The sequence below is a fragment of the Oppia nitens genome, unplaced genomic scaffold (genome assembly GCF_028296485.1).
Source record: "Oppia nitens isolate AA-2021 unplaced genomic scaffold, nextdenovo-longstitch-racon4-pilon3 scaffold43_pilon_pilon_pilon, whole genome shotgun sequence".
Classification (NCBI taxonomy): domain Eukaryota; kingdom Metazoa; phylum Arthropoda; class Arachnida; order Sarcoptiformes; family Oppiidae; genus Oppia; species Oppia nitens.
Window position 1 is genome coordinate 385,062 of NW_026533225.1, and position 18,190 is coordinate 403,251.

The 18,190-nt window shown below is 28.7% G+C and overlaps 4 protein-coding genes across 4 annotated transcripts; 2 read left to right on the plus strand and 2 right to left on the minus strand.

Moving 5' to 3' along the window:
• The first annotated feature begins 1,724 nt into the window (after nucleotides 1-1,724).
• Nucleotides 1,725-3,611, plus strand: LOC128959278 (cytochrome P450 3A8-like). The gene is made up of 4 exons (XM_054305218.1): nucleotides 1,725-1,829; nucleotides 1,894-2,043; nucleotides 2,149-2,867; nucleotides 2,927-3,611. The coding sequence occupies exons 1-4, from the start codon at nucleotides 1,774-1,776 to the stop codon at nucleotides 3,586-3,588; spliced, it is 1,587 nt and encodes a 528-aa protein (XP_054161193.1). The 5' UTR covers nucleotides 1,725-1,773; the 3' UTR covers nucleotides 3,589-3,611.
• A 2,937-nt stretch (nucleotides 3,612-6,548) lies between these two features.
• LOC128959260 (3-oxoacyl-[acyl-carrier-protein] reductase FabG-like) lies at nucleotides 6,549-8,782 on the plus strand. The gene is made up of 5 exons (XM_054305199.1): nucleotides 6,549-6,602; nucleotides 6,667-6,912; nucleotides 7,949-8,224; nucleotides 8,334-8,440; nucleotides 8,545-8,782. The coding sequence occupies exons 2-5, from the start codon at nucleotides 6,697-6,699 to the stop codon at nucleotides 8,780-8,782; spliced, it is 837 nt and encodes a 278-aa protein (XP_054161174.1). The 5' UTR covers nucleotides 6,549-6,602; nucleotides 6,667-6,696.
• A 104-nt stretch (nucleotides 8,783-8,886) lies between these two features.
• Nucleotides 8,887-9,377, minus strand: LOC128959261 (cytochrome P450 3A19-like). Its single transcript, XM_054305200.1, has 2 exons — nucleotides 9,303-9,377; nucleotides 8,887-9,222 (listed from the first exon to the last, which is right to left on the minus strand). Exons 1-2 carry the CDS (start codon nucleotides 9,375-9,377, stop codon nucleotides 8,887-8,889), a joined length of 411 nt encoding a protein of 136 aa, XP_054161175.1.
• A 3,144-nt stretch (nucleotides 9,378-12,521) lies between these two features.
• Nucleotides 12,522-13,722, minus strand: LOC128959262 (uncharacterized). Its single transcript, XM_054305201.1, has 3 exons — nucleotides 13,628-13,722; nucleotides 12,867-13,396; nucleotides 12,522-12,775 (listed from the first exon to the last, which is right to left on the minus strand). The coding sequence occupies exons 1-3, from the start codon at nucleotides 13,720-13,722 to the stop codon at nucleotides 12,522-12,524; spliced, it is 879 nt and encodes a 292-aa protein (XP_054161176.1).
• Between the last annotated feature and the right edge of the window lie 4,468 nt (nucleotides 13,723-18,190).

An 18,190-nucleotide genomic window follows, 5' to 3' on the forward strand; every position in this document is an offset into this window, starting at 1 on the left:
GAAAATAAATATTAATTAACCGGAATGTTCATTAGGTGCCGTCACAAGAGAATAGAATAACATTGAATTAAAACTGAATTTTATTTAATGTAAAAATCACATTGAAATACATGATATATAGAATCTATGATCTATGATGATATATTAAATCATGAAATATATAATATATAGATTAGGAATATTATATAATGAAAAGCAAGAGATGGGTGCACTCTGATAGGAGTCGAGTAACTGATAAAATAAGCTATTATTCTATAGTGATTCTACTAATCATTAAATGCACTTAAAGCTTATGCATTTAGAAGTTTCTATAGTTACGCAACTGATGATGAAGTGACGTAACCAGAACACAGGGAAACTGATTAACAGCTCTGGGAGTTATAATGTAAAATATATTATTTGGTTAAATTAGTAAAATATAATTAGTTATGTGATATGATTTACATAGTTGTTTTAAGTGTAAAGTCTAGATTACTAAGATAACAAAAAGCCAACAAAAATATAGAAAATAACTAAATTATTGACTAAATTAGACTTGCAACAAATAAGAATTTCAATAAATTGTATATGGTAAGTTTATTATATTTATATAAATGGGGACACTGTATAATTATTTAGAAGTATACACAATAATAATAATAAAGTGAATTGCAACATATAACGTTAAGAACAGTTGACACTCCACTGCTATAGCGTATTGAGTCAAATCCCCTGAAATATCGGCTTCACTGTATGCCTATGTTTGTATGTGTGTGTGTGTGTGTACATGAATTTGAAGAAAGTTATAACTACACACCTTTAGATATTATCAATACTTAATAGAAGTAGAAAATGCAAAATTTAGGATTAATACGTTGACCTCAAGTAAATTCCACTAAAAAACATTGGAAAACAACAAATGTCAAGCTCTACTTGAAATAACAACTGATAAAACTGTGACCACAACAGCCCCAGATATAGTCCTAGTAGACAAACATCAAGATAAGGCGTACATACTATACGTAACGATTCCACTAACACACAAACTATATGACACGCATAGTAAGAAAGGCCGAAAATTGGACAGACTTGGCCTATAAGATAAATGAGAAGTGGCGCATTAAGAAAGTTGAAATCATACCCATAAACTTGTCATCAATGGCTGTCATATCGGGGAAAAAAACTGGCCTTAAGTATGATATTACTGGAAATCAGAAAAACTTAAAATTAATGAAATGCAAAAAAAAAGTTATACTTCTGAATTGTAGAACAATAAGAAAATTACTAGACTTGAGTTGAGTCTAACCAGTCGTGTCTTAGTCACCAAATATGGCCGAGACAACTGTGATCACACCGGAACTATCCTGATATACAAAGATAATAATAATTATACGCCATTTATCTTAACATTTTTTTTCAATAAAATATCCATAATAAAAAGATTTTAATGAAACTTTAATTACAGTAACAATTAATTTTTATGTTTTTATATGAAGTTGTTATAATGAGATGACATAGATATTTTTTTTATAATACCTAGAATTCCTGTTATTATTATTTACAGTATATTAGTTTTTTTTAAATATTAAAACTATAGTTTAAACTACAGTTGTCAGTTGAAAATGCTAGAAAGCATTTCTAGAAAAACTAATAAATATAATGAATTGCAATTCAATGAATTCATTAATTTTATATTACTAGATATTATATATACGGTATATAATAATAATTTTTTATTTAAGTTTTTAAAAATATCAAATCAATAGTAGAAAATTTTTCTAAAACTTTGAAACTATGTTGTCTATAGTATCAATAATTTTTATATCTACAGTACTAACATTTATTTATAAGTAAGTTTTACAAAATAAATTTATTATAAATAATTATTATCATATTATAATTGACTACAAATAGATATTTTAATCGACATTTTGATTATTGGTCAAAACGGGGTATAACTGGTCCGAAACCAGTTATCGGTTTCGGCAATAATCTGCCGCTAATATGGCGCACGCGGGCCGATGTTGATTTCCAACGTATGAAAAAATATGGACACATATATGGGTAACAGTTTATTATATCATATTTATTAGTATTACATGTTTCTAAAACTATTTAAAAAATAAATTACAAATAATATCTATAATCATATTATTATTATACCTATAGTTACTTTTACGGAGATCTACCGATTCTTATAACCACTGATCCAAATCTAATCAAACAGATCTGTTTGAATGATTGGCCAAACTTTGTTAACCGATCCAATCATGTGGTCCAAAGTTCACACAATCATCCAATACTTTGTCACAATATAGATGAAGCACAAGACACGGACTGGAAACGGATCCGATCTATAATGAGTACAGCTTTTACTTCAGCAAAGAGCAGATCAATGATGCCAAAGGTTAGACAATGTTTGAAACAATTGACAACAGTTATGGACAGGTATGCCGCCAGTGGTCATACAATAGATATGCTTCAGATGTACAAAAACACAATGATGGACATCGTAGCCGCTTCTGTATACTCATTGGACTTGAACTCTGCGGTCAATCCAAATCATCCGTTTATTATAAATATAAATCAAATTTTAGATCCCAAATGGTATCGCACTCTTGCATTGATTTTATTGCCACAGTTTGTCCTTAATTTGATTGGTATGAAACAACTGACCGACGATACGTCCAACGAGTACTTCTTTCAGCTGACCCGTCATATTATAAGTCAGCGAAAAGCTAGCACTGGGACGGGTAGTGGTGGTAACGGTAGTAGTGGTAAGCGTTGGGATTTTGTTGAATTACTTATGGATGCGCACGCTATTGAAGACCAGACTATTAATGATAACAATAAAACAACTGAAGATAACTATCGACTCTATGAAAAGGGTAGGCATTATATAAATATACTAATAATGAAATGATTGTATTGTTGTTGTTGATGATAGGTATGACTAAATACTTGACCGAAGACGAAGTCATAGCCAACGCCTGGTTTCTGATTAACGGCGGCTATGATGTAACAGTTGTTACCCTTTCATTTGCCACCTTTGAGTTGGCCTGTAATCAAAGTGTTCAGCAAAAACTTTACGATGAAATTATGACAGTTGTCATCACTAACGATGATAATGACCAACAACTAGATGTCGATCGGTTGCATAATCTGCCGCTACTCGAAGCTGTCGTATGCGAAACACTACGCTTACATTCGCCGACTATAATGGAGGGCCGTATTGCCAAAAATGACTATCCATTGGGCGGTCGTCACACAGGCATCACTCTCCGAGCCGGAGAAACCATAGAGTTTGGTATCTATGCGATGCATATGAACGCCGACTACTATCCAAACCCCGAACAGTTCAATGTCGACCGTTTTCTACCGGAAAACCGTAACCAACTGACACCCTATGCTTTCTTACCGTTTGGTTTGGGTCCGCGACAGTGTATTGCCAAACGGTTTGCGCAAATGCTCGTCAAACTAACACTCGCGACACTTGTATTGAAATACCGATTCAATACATGTGAACAAACAGATATACCAACCAAAGTACATATAAGTAGTTTTTCAAATGCACCCAAATGTATTAATTTGAAAATTGAATCTAGATAATTTTTTTTATATTATTATTTTTAGTTTTTGTATTTCAGAAATCTTTTTTTTTGATAGACTAATATAATTACAATTAATTGTTGTTTTTGTTTTTAGTATAAATATAATAATAAAAAATTATTTTAGTATAGTAAAATACTATATATTTAGATAAATTTTTAAAAGATTTAAAAAATATTATTAGATAAATAATACAACAAAATAAATGTAAAATATTTATAATCTAGTCAAAATCAAATTTACAATAACAATTACAAAACTAAAAATTATAAATAAACAATATTTTATAATTTTATAAAAACTGCTAATTTTGAATAAAATTCATCTATTGTTATAATATATAATATATATATAGATTATATATTTGATATTAATATTAGAGAATCTAAAGATTTTAAAAATTTTAAGAATTTGATAAAAATATTTTTAATAATTAACCATAACTAATTTTTATTATATAATTTTATAATTATTATTTTATAATTATTATTTTATAATTTTTGTAATTTTAATTTACTGACAGTCTTGCAAGAATAACAGTTATTAAACTGAATGCAAGGCTGTATAAATAAAATTTGATTTGATTTGATTTGATATATACAGGTATATAAATAGATTACAGTTGAAAAACATATAAAACCAGATAAGAATGCTAGAAAGCATTTTCAGAAAAAAAAACTTGAATAGCATAAATAGACTGAAAACCATTAGTTTGTATAATTATAGCGGCTATATAGTAACATAAAAATTTAAAAACTGATAGGAGGTGACTGATATGCAGACCTTTATGGCAGACCCCATTTATAACGAGAACCGTCGGTCTGACAAAAAAATGACCAATAGTAAACTTGTAGGGACTAATAAGTTTTAATCGGCAGTGATGGTCGCGGTCAGATCGGTTGACACGTTCATGAGATATACCCGAAAAACCGGGTTTTTATGATAAATTATACCCGCAGACCCCGATTATCTCGAAAACCAATGGTCAGACAAAATAGTGGCCATTAGTTATTTTGTAGGGACTAATTAACTTTAATCGGCAGTGTTGGTCCCGGTCAGATCGGTTGACCCGTTCAGAAGATATACCTGAAAACGGGTATTTTTTAATAAAATTTGACCGCAGACCCCGATTATCTTTAAAACCAATTGTCGGAAAAATTTCTGACCATTAGTTCAAATGTAGGGAATAAAATATTGTAATCGGCAGAGTTAGTCACAGTCGGATCGGTTAACCCGTTCCCGAGATATAACCGATAAAATTAACAAATACTTAAAAATATTCTACTATATAAAAATACCCGCAGACCTTAATTATCTCGGTAACCATTAGACATACAAAAAAATGACAAATAGCTAACATGTAGTTAATAACTAAATTAAATCGGCAAAATTGGTCCCGGTCAGATCGGTTGACCCTTTCCCGAGATATACCCGAAAAACGGATAATTTTAGTTAAAATTTGACCGCAGACCACTATTATCTCGAAAATCAATTGTCAAAATGATTAGTGGCCATATGTAATTTTTACATAATTTTATATTTATTAATTCAATATTTAATATCACTAGATGTCAGAGAATGCGTATTTAATAAATAAAATAATTATAATTATAAATATTTTCGAAAATATTTATTTTATAGAAATTATTATTATTATGCGTTTTCTAAAAGTATAATATATTCTAATATTTATAAGTCATTATGATTATTAGACGGTATAGTCGATATTTACGATGACCCAAAAACCCAAAACGAATGAACCGATAGCTATGAAGGCATACTATGACAGTATGACAAAATAAAAACAACTTTAGTCATTAGAGTATCAATTGACTCGGTTTGACAAAATAAACAACTATAGTCATGTGTAGTATCAAATGATTTAGTATAACAAAATAATCATCAATAATTATAATACTTTTACCGCTTATACTTATTCTTTTTGTTCACGTAGATATCAAAATTTTAATGCATATTTTTTATCCTTGTTTTTGATGCTTTATTAAAATTTATACTTAAAAAAATTTATAAAATTTTTACTACGTTTGACACCATTTTTTTAAATTATACTAATATATCATATCATATTTTTTATGCTTTTTACTATTACAACGTTAAAATTTTTACCTAATTTTTTTACTTTAGGCATCATTTTCTTTGTTTCCGAAAAGTTATCAAAATTTTAATATATATTTTTTATTCTTGTTTTGATGCTTGACATTGTTTTTACCGGAATCGTTATATTATAAATAATTTATTATTATTATTTATTGATTGAGTTCAAAACTAGAGTGATCACCTATATTACTGTTACATATTATAGAGGTTTTTAGGATTTGATACATGGGTTAGGAATAGTGTTAGGAAGTGCTATGGCATACAAAATAATTCTATAACTTCCAGATGTTTATAGATGACAAATAACTATATAAAAAATTAAATATTAAATATATTAAATGTTCTTATAAAATAATTAATTCAATATTTAATATCACTAGATGTTAGAGCATGCAAAACTAGTTATATTTTTTTATAGAATAAAATATAATTATAATTTTTCTTTGAAAATATATTATTTTTATATATATTATTATCATGCGTTTTCTAATAAGTATAATATATTCTAATATTTATAAGTCATCATGATTATTAGATTATACCAATTTATTTATGTCATTCAAGTTTTTTATGGAATTTTTTTTAAATGGTTTAACCAGTAATACAAGTAATTATTTTGACATTTTCAATATTGTAATTAAATAAGCAAGTGTAAATTAGCCAATAGAGAAATTTTTATTTGTTTTAACATACTGGTTTAAACCTGTTGAAAATTTTAGAAAACATTTTTATGAAAAAAACAACTTGAATGACATAAATAAATAGATATAAACTAATAATCATTGTGACTTATTAATATTTTTAAACATACTTAATACAAAACGCATACATGTAATAAGAATAATTACTAAAAAATATATATTTTCAAAAAAATTAGTAATTTTATATTTTATTTGGTAATTTTATTGAACTATTAAACATCTAAACATATTTATTGAATTAATTAATTCTTTTGTTTAGAACTTTAATCAATCAATAAATATCAACAAAATGTCATCAAATGATAAGTTCTACGATGAAGTGCGAAACTCACGAAACTTTACAGGAAAAGTAGTATTGGTTACGGGATCGGGTGCTGGTATTGGTGCTTCAATAGTCAAGTTATATTCAGCACTGGGAGCTAATGTTGTGATCACCAGTAGATCCGAAGATGCTTTACACAAAGTGGCTGTCGATGCACAACAATTGTCTCCTAAAAAACTTAAGGTATTCATTAAATTATTGATTTAAAAAAATTGGGACAGTCTGAAAAAACCAAGTTTTTTTCAAAAAAAAACCAATTTTTGGTTTTTTTTGAAAAAAGTCTGAAAAAACCAAAAATTGGTTTTTTGAGTCTGAAAAAAACCTAAATTGGTTTTTTTCATTTATATATATAATTTTAATCAAATATTTTATATTTAATAATTAAATTAATAATTAAAATATATTTAATAATTATATATTTTTTATCTAAGATAACTTGGGTTTATATAGACCACTTTTGGCCACTTGACCCTTTGTCAGTTATTATAAAAATTATTTAAAAATAATTATAAAGCATTTATATTATATAATTATTGATTTTATCATTAAATTTAATTATATTGACCACTTGACCACTGGTCAAGTTTAGTCAATATTGACAGAAAATAGTTTTTATCAAGATATTATAATTATTAAATAATATAAATAATTTAGACTACTTTTAATAAATATTGACCAGTGGTCAAGTGGTCAATATAATTAAATTTAATGATAAAATCTTATAATTATATAATAAATATGCTTTATAATCATTTTTAAATAATTTTTATCATAACTGACCAGTGGTCAAGTGGTCAATATACACCCAAGTTATCTTAGATAAAAAATATATAATTAATAAATATATTTTAATTATTAATTTAATTATTAAATATAAAATATTTGATTAAAATTATATATATAAATGAAAAAACCAATTTTTGGTTTTTTCAGACTTTTTTCAAAAAAAAACAAAACTTGGTTTTTTTCAGACTGTTCCAAAAAAATTATATTCAGTTGATTCACTGTATATATTATAAAGAAATTTTTTTGTCATAACAGTAATAAACTGTTATCAATTATATATTTAAATAAAAAACATTTAAATAATTTATTTATTTCTATTTTATATGAAAAAACATATTTCTTTTAAATAAATGTAATTTACTGTTAATTACATTTTAATTATCATTTATATTCAAAAAAAAATAATAATAATTATGTTGTTGTTGTCTATTAGCCATTGGAAGTGATCGCAGATCTAACCAAATCGGATGATTTGAATAACTTATTAAACAAAACCATCGAAACATTCGGCAAATTAGATATTTTGGTCAACAATGCCGGCGGTCTACACGCGACTCTTATAACTCACCCGAAGTTTACTGATAGACTCAAATCAACCGAAACACTTGATATTAATGCTACACTAGAGCTAACACAACTGGCCATACCTTATCTGGAGAAAACCAATGGCAATATTATTATGATTACAGCAAATCTTATTGAAAGACCAGTAATTAGTTAATTATTATTATTATTATTATTATTATTATTATTATTATTATTATTATTATTTGATTTAAATTTTAATATTATATTATATTAATATTATTTACATACAGTTAAGAGGTTATCTTAATTATATTATTGGTAAAAGTGCATTGGATCAGGCCACCAAGGTACTATCAATTGAATTGGGCAGTAAAGGCATACGTGTTAACTCAGTCAGGTGGTAGTAGTAGTAGTAGTAGTAGTAGTAGTAGTAAGTCAACTATATTGTTATTTTTTGTAAAAAAATATATTATTTTTTTTATATGTAAATCTACTGTACAGTCCGGGTGGTATTGAATCACATCCCGGAACTTATGATCAAACATTTCTAGACATACTCGAAAAGACAGCAAAACGTACGCCATTGGCCAGAGTAGGCCAACCACAGGATATTGCCTCAGCTGTTGTATTCCTGAGCTCATCGGACGCCCGATTCATAACCGGACACAGTTTGGTAGTCGACGGCGGACTCAAGTATAATATGGATTCAAATTTTTTGGAAGATTATGGATTAGATTAGAGATTAACTTATTTATAAGATTTGTTGATTTGAATTTGAATAATAATAATAAAAAAATAAGATAACAATTTTCTATAGATTCAATTGATAAGTTTGGGTTCGTTTTAAAAACTACTTATATGTACTTTGGTTGGTATATCTGTTTGTTCACATGTATTGAATCGGTATTTCAATACAAGTGTCGCGAGTGTTAGTTTGACGAGCATTTGCGCAAACCGTTTGGCAATACACTGTCGCGGACCCAAACCTAACGGTAAGAGAGCATAGGGTGTCAGTTGGTTACGGTTTTCCGGTAGAAAACGGTCGACATTGAACTGTTCGGGGTTTGGATAGTAGTCGGCGTTCATATGCATCGCATAGATACCAAACTCTATGGTTTCTCCGGCTCGGAGAGTGATGCCTGTGTGACGATTTTTGTTGTTGATATAATGATGACTGTTCTGATTTCATCGTAAAGTTTTTTTTGCTGAACACTTTGATTACAGGCCAACTCATAGGTTGCAAACTATAGGGTAATAACTGTCACTCCATAGCCTCCAACAGTCAGAAACCAGGCATTGCCTATAACTTCATTGTCGGTCAAGTACTTTGTCATACCTATCATCGACAACAACAACAACACAATCATTGAACTGTTAATACATTATATTATAATTATTATTTTATAAATAAATATGATTTATATTTAATCTTTATATTAATATTAATTTTATTGAAACTTATATAATTAAACATTTTTATTATTATTACTGTAATATTATTTTGTATAAATAAATATAAACAAATTTTTTATTAATTAAATAAAAAATAGTAAATGTATTAGAAAATATAATTTACAAACCAGATGAGAATGCTAGAAAGCATTTCCATACGAACTCCTTATCCAAAGTAAATTTTACTCATGTTGGGTATCAAATGATTCAGTATGCCAAAATAAACTCAACTATAGTCATGTGGGGTATCAAAAGATTCAGTATGCTAGAATAAATAACATTTATTTTTTATACATTTGCCGGCATTTTTTGAAAAAATAATCCTAATTTGTTATACTTTATTTTTGATGCTCTATACAATTCTTAACGTTAAAATTTTTACCTGATTTTTTTTACTTTGACCTCCATTTTTTCTATGTTCCCGTAGATTTCAAAATTTTAAAGCATATTTATTATGCTTGTTTTTAATGTTTTATTCAAATCTATATTCAAAAATTTTTACCTAATTTTTTTTTTACTTTGGCCGCCATTTTCTCTATGTTCATGAAGAGATATCAAAATTTTAATGCCGATCCCCTATAACTTATTTTTGATGCTTAATCCAAATCTGAAGTCAAAATTTAAAAATTCAGTAAAAAGCGGACGGAAGGACATATAGAATTCAGATACGGATCCTTTCAGGAGTTCGTGAAAATATAATAAAAATAAATTTTTGTTGTTATTAATATATAATGTCTACGTGGAAATTAATATATCTATTTACTTAGAATTTTTATTTTCAATTTTTTTTGTTAATTATATTATAATAATAAAAGTTAAAAAAAATTTGTAAAATAAAATTGTTTTAATTTTTTTTAAATAAAAAATATGGAAATTGTTACAAAAAACGATGATTTCAATAGAAAAGTAGTATTGATTACCGGTTCGAGCAGTGGTATCGGCGCCGGTATGGCCGTAGAGTTTATTACTTACCAAATTACTTACTTTTTTTCTTGAGTTTTTCTAGAAATGCTTTCTATCATTTTGAACTGGCTTATAATTTTTTTTATTACTACTGTTTTGATATTTTTATAAACTAATATAAGCAGTGCAGTCAATGTTACAGCAGTGCAGTCAATGCAGTCAATGCTACGGCAGTGCAGTCAATGCTACGGCAGTGCAGTCAATGCTACGGCAGTGCAGTCAATGGTACGGCAGTGCAGTCAATGCAACGCCAGCGCAGTCAATGGTACGGCAGTGGAGTCAATGGTACGGCAGTGAAGTCAATGCTACGGCAGCGCAGTCAATGGTACGGCAGTGCAGTCAATGGTACGGCAGTGCAGTCAATGGTACGGTAGCCCAGACAATGGTACGGCAGTGCAGTCAATGCTACGCCAACGCAGTCAATGGTACGCCAGTGCAGTCAAATGGTAGCGCAGACAATAGACGGTCAATCAGCGGTGCGGAAAAATATTTTTATAAACTAATATAAGCAGTGCAGTCAATGCTACGGCAGTGCAGTCAATGATACGGCAGTGCAGTCAATGCTACGTCAGTGCAGTCAATGCTACGCCAGCGCAGTCAATGGTACGGCAGTGCAGTCTATGGTACGGCAGTGCAGTCAATGCTACGCCAGCGCAGTCAATGGTACGGTAGCCAAGTCAATGGTACGGCAGTGCAGTCAATGGTACGGCAGTGCAGTCAATGGTACGGCAGTGCAGTCAATGGTACGGCAGTGCAGTCAATGGTACGGCAGTGCAGTCAATGGTACGGCAGTGCAGTCAATGCTACGCCAGCGCAGTCAATGCTACGCCAGCGCAGTCAATGGTACGGTAGCCCAGTCAATGGTACGACAGTGCAGTCAATGCTACGCCAGCGCAGTCAATGCTACCCCAGCGCAGTCAATGGTACGGCAGTGCAGTCAATGGTACGGCAGTGAAGTCAATGGTACGGCAGTGCAGTCAATGGTACGGTAGCCCAGTCAATGCTACGCCAGCGCAGTCAATGCTACGCCAGCGCAGTCAATGGTACGGTAGCCCAGTCAATGATACGGCAGTGCAGTCAATGCTACGCCAGCGCAGTCAATGCTACGCCAGCGCAGTCAATGGTACGGTAGCCCAGTCAATGGTACGACAGTGCAGTCAATGCTACGCCAGCGCAGTCAATGGTACGGTAGCCCAGTCAATGGTACGGTAGCCCAGTCAATGCTACGGCAGTGCAGTCAATGGTACGGCAGTGCAGTCAATTGTACGGCAGTGCAGTCAATGGTATGGTAGCCCAGTCAATGCTACGCCAGCGCAGTCAATGCTACGCCAGCGCAGTCAATGGTACGGTAGCCTAGTCAATGGTACGGCAGTGCAGTCAATGCTACGCCAGCGCAGTCAATGGTACGCCTGTGCAGTCAAAGGTACGGTAGCGCAGACAATAGACGGTCAATCAGCGGTGCGGAAACTTATTGGTCAATACTGTGGTCCAAGTAAACGTCAATATTGTTGTTTAAGCAAGAGAGTTCAAAGTGAAGTGAAGATACAGTGTAGTTGATAATGTTGGATAAAGGCACAATTGATAGATTTTATTTAAACCAATACTAAAATTTATTGAAACATTTAGAAAATTAAATAATACATTGTGTTATATAATACAATGTATACCAATCTAGACATACAACCACTCTTTTTGAAAGTCAGATCATTTTTGTCGAGTATTTACTCGTTTGTGAGTTTTGCAGTTTAGCAGTGCATAGGCGCAAAACGTTACAATATAAGTAATTATTAAAATTTCACATACTTTATATATAATTAAAAAATCAATTCATATTTTTGTGTATTTTTTAATTTGCAAAAAAATATTTCATAATAATATTAATAATAATATTTAAATTTACTAAACACAAAAAACAGTAAATTTTTTAAAATACAATAAAATTAATAATATTTAGAAAACAAAATAAAAACAAAAATATTTTTTTACTTATTTAAAATGATTGCTAAATCAATTGACTAAATGTAAAAAAATTGTTATTTTTTTTTAAAAACTAAAATACTAATTTATTTATTGTATGCCTTGAATTGTATGAAATGCCAGGAAAATTTCATTTCATTAATACTATTGTCCGCTAAAAATTGTTTCCACGACATCAACACTGGTTGATGGTTGGTCTCAGTTACCGACGCTCCGACTGGTAAACTAAAATACGTGTTAAACACTTTATCTTTAAAGCGGTCACTTTTGACCTCTTTGTCAAAAAGGGTCCGATCTTTATAATAGATAGTAGAGCAGTCTAATATTTCTGGCATATAATCTGAAAAAAATAATTAATTAAAATCCAATTATAACTAAATGAAGTTTAATAAATTATATTTATTAATATATATATATATATATACAAAAACCTATTATCTGTTTTCGAGTCATTATTTCATTTTCATCCAATAGTTTAAATTGTTTTATATGAAACTTATTGTCGATTAATGATTGTTTCCAATCATTAAATTGTTGATCAATTGATTGACAACACAGTTGTTGTTGACTTTCCTCAAACTTATTGTCCAACAGTTGTTTTTCATTCAGATCTTTGTAAATAACAATATTAGCAAAAAACAGTCCACCGTTTGTCAGCAACTTTCCAATGATTTCCATTATTTGCCGTTTATTTGACATATAGTTTAGCGTTACGTTAGTGAACAGTAGATCCACTTTGGACTCCAATTGTCTGATATGTGGACTCAACTCAAGCCACGGGACACTCATATCTTGTAAGACATACTCAATGCTGGTATCGTCTGAACTGTTGGCCACAGCGTGTGCTAACATTTCGGGTACGACATCGATGGCTATCAATTGTTTGTGCGATACGTTTTGGGACAACATTCGGGTTAATCTGCCGTCACCGAAGCCCAGGTCAACAATCAGATCGTATGAACTGTTAGTTTGTAATAAAAATATTAATAATTATTTATAAAAATTATTAATATTAATAATGAATAATAATAGTAATAATAATAGTAATAATAATAGTAATAATAATAGTAATAATAATAGTAATAATAATAGTAATAGTAATAGTAATAGTAATTAGTAATAGTAATAAATTAATAGAAATTAATAGAAATTAATAAAAATTAATTAGTTTTATATATTTAATTTTTAATACCGTTTGTCATTAGTAATCAATTGTATTGACTCTAAATAAATAGCATCAATATTATTAGTAATATCAGCGTAAACTTCAGGGCTTATACAACTCATAATTTTAATTAAATAAATTTTTATGATTTTTTTAGTTTAAAAAAATAACTATATTTATTTGATTTTACTAAAAATTAAAATTATTAAAAGCTACAGTTGAAAATTGAACTTTTTTAACGACACGTGTAGAATTAAGACTAGTTAATATATATATATATATATTTATTTATTAAAATTTTTTATATATTTTTTTAGTGACTTGTAATTTTTGATTTTATTCACTATTGTAGTATGATTAAGTATGTTTATAAATATTTATAAGTCACCATGATTATTGGTTTATATCAATTTATTTATGTCATTGAAGTTTTTTTACATAAAATGAGCCAAACTTGATATAAAATCATTAAGCATTATATATCTGTATTAACAATTTATTGGTTTTTTTATTTTTATTTTTATATTATTTTATTTATATTTTATTTTTTACTTCATTTTATTAAATTAAAAATTATTTATTATACTTCTTATTATACTAATAAAATTTAAAAACTAAATTTATTTAATAAAAATTTATATTTATAAAATCATTTTTATCTATTATAATAAATATACAATTAATTAATAACATATTGTTTGTTATAAATTAATAAAATGTTATAATAAAATAAAATATTAATAAAATTATTATATATAAAAATAATATTATAAATATAAAATTTTTTTAAAATAAAAAGTGTCTTTATACACGGGTCATGCCAAATTTTTTTAAAAAATTTTTTAGAATAATTACAGGAAGTTACAGTAAGGTTACAATATAATCATTAAAACATTAAAAACAAACTGATAAATAAAGTGTAAACTAATAATGAAATACGCTTACATGTCTCTAACTTCTACCCCCCGACCCTCCACGAGAAAGTTTAAAAATTTTATTCCTCCTGTACCCCGTCGTTCGACAAAAGTTTCTTTCGCTAACCCCTCCCTCCCCTCCCCTTAAGTGCGAACGTAGTATGTGAACCATATATTTAACAAAAAATTAATATATACAGTTTTTAAACTAACTAACTACACAGATAAAACGTTTAATATCTTAAAAACTATTTATCGGATTTTAATGCGGTTTATTTTTAAATATAACCCCACTCCCCCGATTGATAAATCATAAAAAATATTTTAAAATATTATTGTAATTTTAATATAAAATTTAATTTTTCTAAAAGTTAGCTATTTTATCATTACATTTCAATTGAATTGTTAATAATAATAAATAAAAACGTAATTTATGTATGTTATGAAACTAAAATTTTTTAATTATTATTAAATATTGAATTGAATTAGTATTGAATTTATTATTAAATAAGAAAAACGAAAAATATCAAAATTCTTGGATTAGTAACGAGTATGTCTTCCAAGAGCATCAATAACGGCATGAAGACGTCTTGGCATTGATTCGACCAAATTTATAAAAAACTGACGATCATTACTCAAATCTTGGTGTGAATTTTGAAGAGCTGTTAACAATTGCTGTTGTGATTCAATAGTTGCAATTTGATTGCGTAATCTATTCTTAATCATTGCGCCGACATTTTCAGTAGGATTTAAATCCGGTGACAAACTATATAAAACAAAAATATATGACAATTTTTTTCTAAATATATGAATATTTTATACCTTGGATGCGGAATAACAAAATCCTGAACATTACCAATATTAGTAGTGACCCAATCCTTCACATAGTGTGAGACATGACTTGGATGATTGTCGTGAAGAAGAAGACAATTTCCATCATCAAAGCGTCTTTCAATAGAAGGCAAAACTTTTTCTTCAAGAAATTGTGCATAAGCTTCACTGTTGAGTCTATCAACAACAGCCAGTTCGCCTAAGCCGTGGAAACCAAAGCTGAAAAAAATATTGTTACAAATATATAATTTTAATAATTATTTCTACTTACAATAGTATAAATGAATCTATGTCCTGGACACATGAGCGATATTTTTCTGTTCGAAACGTGTACCTTTGAGTCCATAAACACGGCCAGATTCGCTTGTGGTAACACTAAATTCATCTATGAATATAACTCTCGACCAATCTTCAAGTGTCCAATTAAGCATATTATTAGCATAAGAGAGCCATCTTTCAATGTGACACTGTCTTAATTTCTCTTTAATAGCTGCCACACGACGCCTTACACCTAAATAAATTTTATTAATAATTTATTATTATTTTTTTTATTATATTACCTGATTGACTCAAATGATTTATTAAAGCCGTATTTGAAAGTGTTGACAATCGGTCGTTGTCACGGATGGATGGGTTTTATCTCAATACATTGATGTCATCCCAATTCTGTCCAAGAGCTAAATCTCTTAAAGTTTGTTCATCTTCTGGAGTCGTAGCCTTTGGTCGACCACCAGGTCTTGCTTTTGTCAAGAAAATCTCTTCGTTGTAATCAATTCGTGACCATTCGATGAATGTTTTGTTTGAAATATCTATTAAAATAAAACAATATTATTTAATTGTAATTTAAATAAAGTTTTGTATTACTTACCCAATTCCCTTATAATCGCTGATGTCTTCACTCCTTTGGCTCTAAGTTTAATGAATCTCCGAAACAATATCTCTCTTTCTTCAATTGTTTTCGGCATTTCGGTCATAATTAATAATCAAAATTGTTTTGTTCAATATTAATATTGTAAAAATATTTATAAATTTTATTATATATATATATATATATATATCAGATTTAAGAATTCAGATACAATTTTTTTTAATATTGTTTTATATTTTTTAATTAATTAATTAATTAATTATCTATGTTTGAAAATATTTGTACAACAAAATTATGGGTAAATACTAATTTAATATTTTATTTTTTTATTCAACAAATTTACTGGTATTTTTCAAATAATCAATTATCATATCATTAAACTACAGGATATACACCAAACATGGTATACACCCGATCCTCATCTAAGTTCATGTATGATCGAGACATGGTTTGCATGGATTCCCTGTATATTCCTATGGCTAAGCCTACCATATATTATCTATAATTGTTATAAATCATCGAACAAACCATCAATTGAATGGAACTCATATAATACATGTCGTCTATGTCTGGCCATTGTCAGCACAGTTGTCCTATTTGTTGAATTGATACTCAGTTTGGTTCGCCAATATCACTGGTCGGACATTCCGAGTACGGCCTACATTGTAAAGACAGCCATACAAACAGCTACCCGACTAGTTCTGTGTATTATCTATTACAGCCATCGTCTCTATGGTGTCCATCGAAGCGGTTGTGTTTGGATATACCTATTGATTGACACATTTTTAAGTATACTATCTAGACTGACCACCCATACAGGTGACGCCTGTATTATACAGGAATCAAGGGTCTAATACAGGTGACAGGAAAGGGCTAACCTGTATAATAAAATATACAGTTTTAAAATATGTTAAACTAATTGATTAATAAAAGTATAAAATAACTATGAATCAAGTTTTGTTAGTAAAAAATTGCTTGTATTTTTAATATACAGTTTAAATATTTGAAATATTTTTTTTAAATATAAAAAATTTATAAATATTTCTAAAATAGTTCATGTTCAATATAAAATAATTTCAACTTTTTATATAATTATAGCATCTAAATTAAATTTATTAATTAAAATTATAAATATATACCAATATATTGTTATTTAAGTACAGGTTAACATACAGGAATATAATATTTAATATACAGGAAAATACAGGTGAAAATAATAATTTTATACTATTATACAGGTTTACTAATAAATTGGGTGGTCAGTCTAATACTATCTATTGTTACATACACTACAGCACCGGATGATAAGCTTAGATACTATGAGTATATATTGAGATGTTAGTCATTTTTATTGACGGCATTGTTGCTAATTATAACAACATTTGCTGATAAACAGCCGACATTAAACATGGATATTGATGACCAGTTAGCTCACAATACAAGTAATTGTCATCAACACCAACGTATAGTGCATCCAAAAGAGAGGGCATCCTATCTATCAAAGATAACCTACCATTGGATTGATATGCTATTTATAAATGGTTGGCGAAAATCATTGCAATTACAAGATCTCTGGCCATTACGTTCAGTGGACAGTAGTCTAAATAATTACAAATTGTTTGCAAAACATTGGTTTATAAATAATAATAATAATTAAAATAGAAATAATAATAATTATAATAATAATAATTATCATACTAATGTGTTCATGGTCATTTTCAAAATGTATGGCCTGAATATTATCGGACCAATTATATTGTTTATAGTAGCCTATATTATACCAACTTTACAACCACTTATTATCAAGTAAGTAAAAGGGTGGGGTGAGAGGTAGGGGGGTTAAACAACAATACGACAAACACCTTACCGCCCCTACCTCCCATTTTACAACCATGATATACATGTACATGAGCTGCACATTTCTTAAGTTAAAACAATGAATAAATCAGTAAATTTTTTTTCAAAAAATTAATTTAT

What these genes read in the sequence shown, in the direction of transcription:
- LOC128959260 (XM_054305199.1), top strand. Translation starts at nt 6,697, where the DNA reads ATGTCATCAAATGATAAGTTCTACGATGAAGTGCGAAACTCACGAAAC. An exon ending in CAAATCTTATTGAAAGACCA is followed by an intron (nt 8,225 to 8,333) that starts GTAATTAGTTAA and finishes ATTTACATACAG; the next exon opens with TTAAGAGGTTATCTTAATTA. An exon ending in ATACGTGTTAACTCAGTCAG is followed by an intron (nt 8,441 to 8,544) that starts GTGGTAGTAGTA and finishes TCTACTGTACAG; the next exon opens with TCCGGGTGGTATTGAATCAC.
- LOC128959261 (XM_054305200.1), bottom strand. Translation starts at nt 9,377, where the DNA reads ATGACAAAGTACTTGACCGACAATGAAGTTATAGGCAATGCCTGGTTT. An exon ending in TTGGAGGCTATGGAGTGACA is followed by an intron (nt 9,223 to 9,302) that starts GTTATTACCCTA and finishes CGATGAAATCAG; the next exon opens with AACAGTCATCATTATATCAA.
- LOC128959278 (XM_054305218.1), top strand. Translation starts at nt 1,774, where the DNA reads ATGTTGTCTATAGTATCAATAATTTTTATATCTACAGTACTAACATTT. An exon ending in GTACTAACATTTATTTATAA is followed by an intron (nt 1,830 to 1,893) that starts GTAAGTTTTACA and finishes GACTACAAATAG; the next exon opens with ATATTTTAATCGACATTTTG. An exon ending in CTATCGACTCTATGAAAAGG is followed by an intron (nt 2,868 to 2,926) that starts GTAGGCATTATA and finishes TGTTGATGATAG; the next exon opens with GTATGACTAAATACTTGACC.
- LOC128959262 (XM_054305201.1), bottom strand. Translation starts at nt 13,722, where the DNA reads ATGAGTTGTATAAGCCCTGAAGTTTACGCTGATATTACTAATAATATT. An exon ending in TTGATTACTAATGACAAACG is followed by an intron (nt 13,397 to 13,627) that starts GTATTAAAAATT and finishes ACAAACTAACAG; the next exon opens with TTCATACGATCTGATTGTTG. An exon ending in GACTCGAAAACAGATAATAG is followed by an intron (nt 12,776 to 12,866) that starts GTTTTTGTATAT and finishes TATTTTTTTCAG; the next exon opens with ATTATATGCCAGAAATATTA.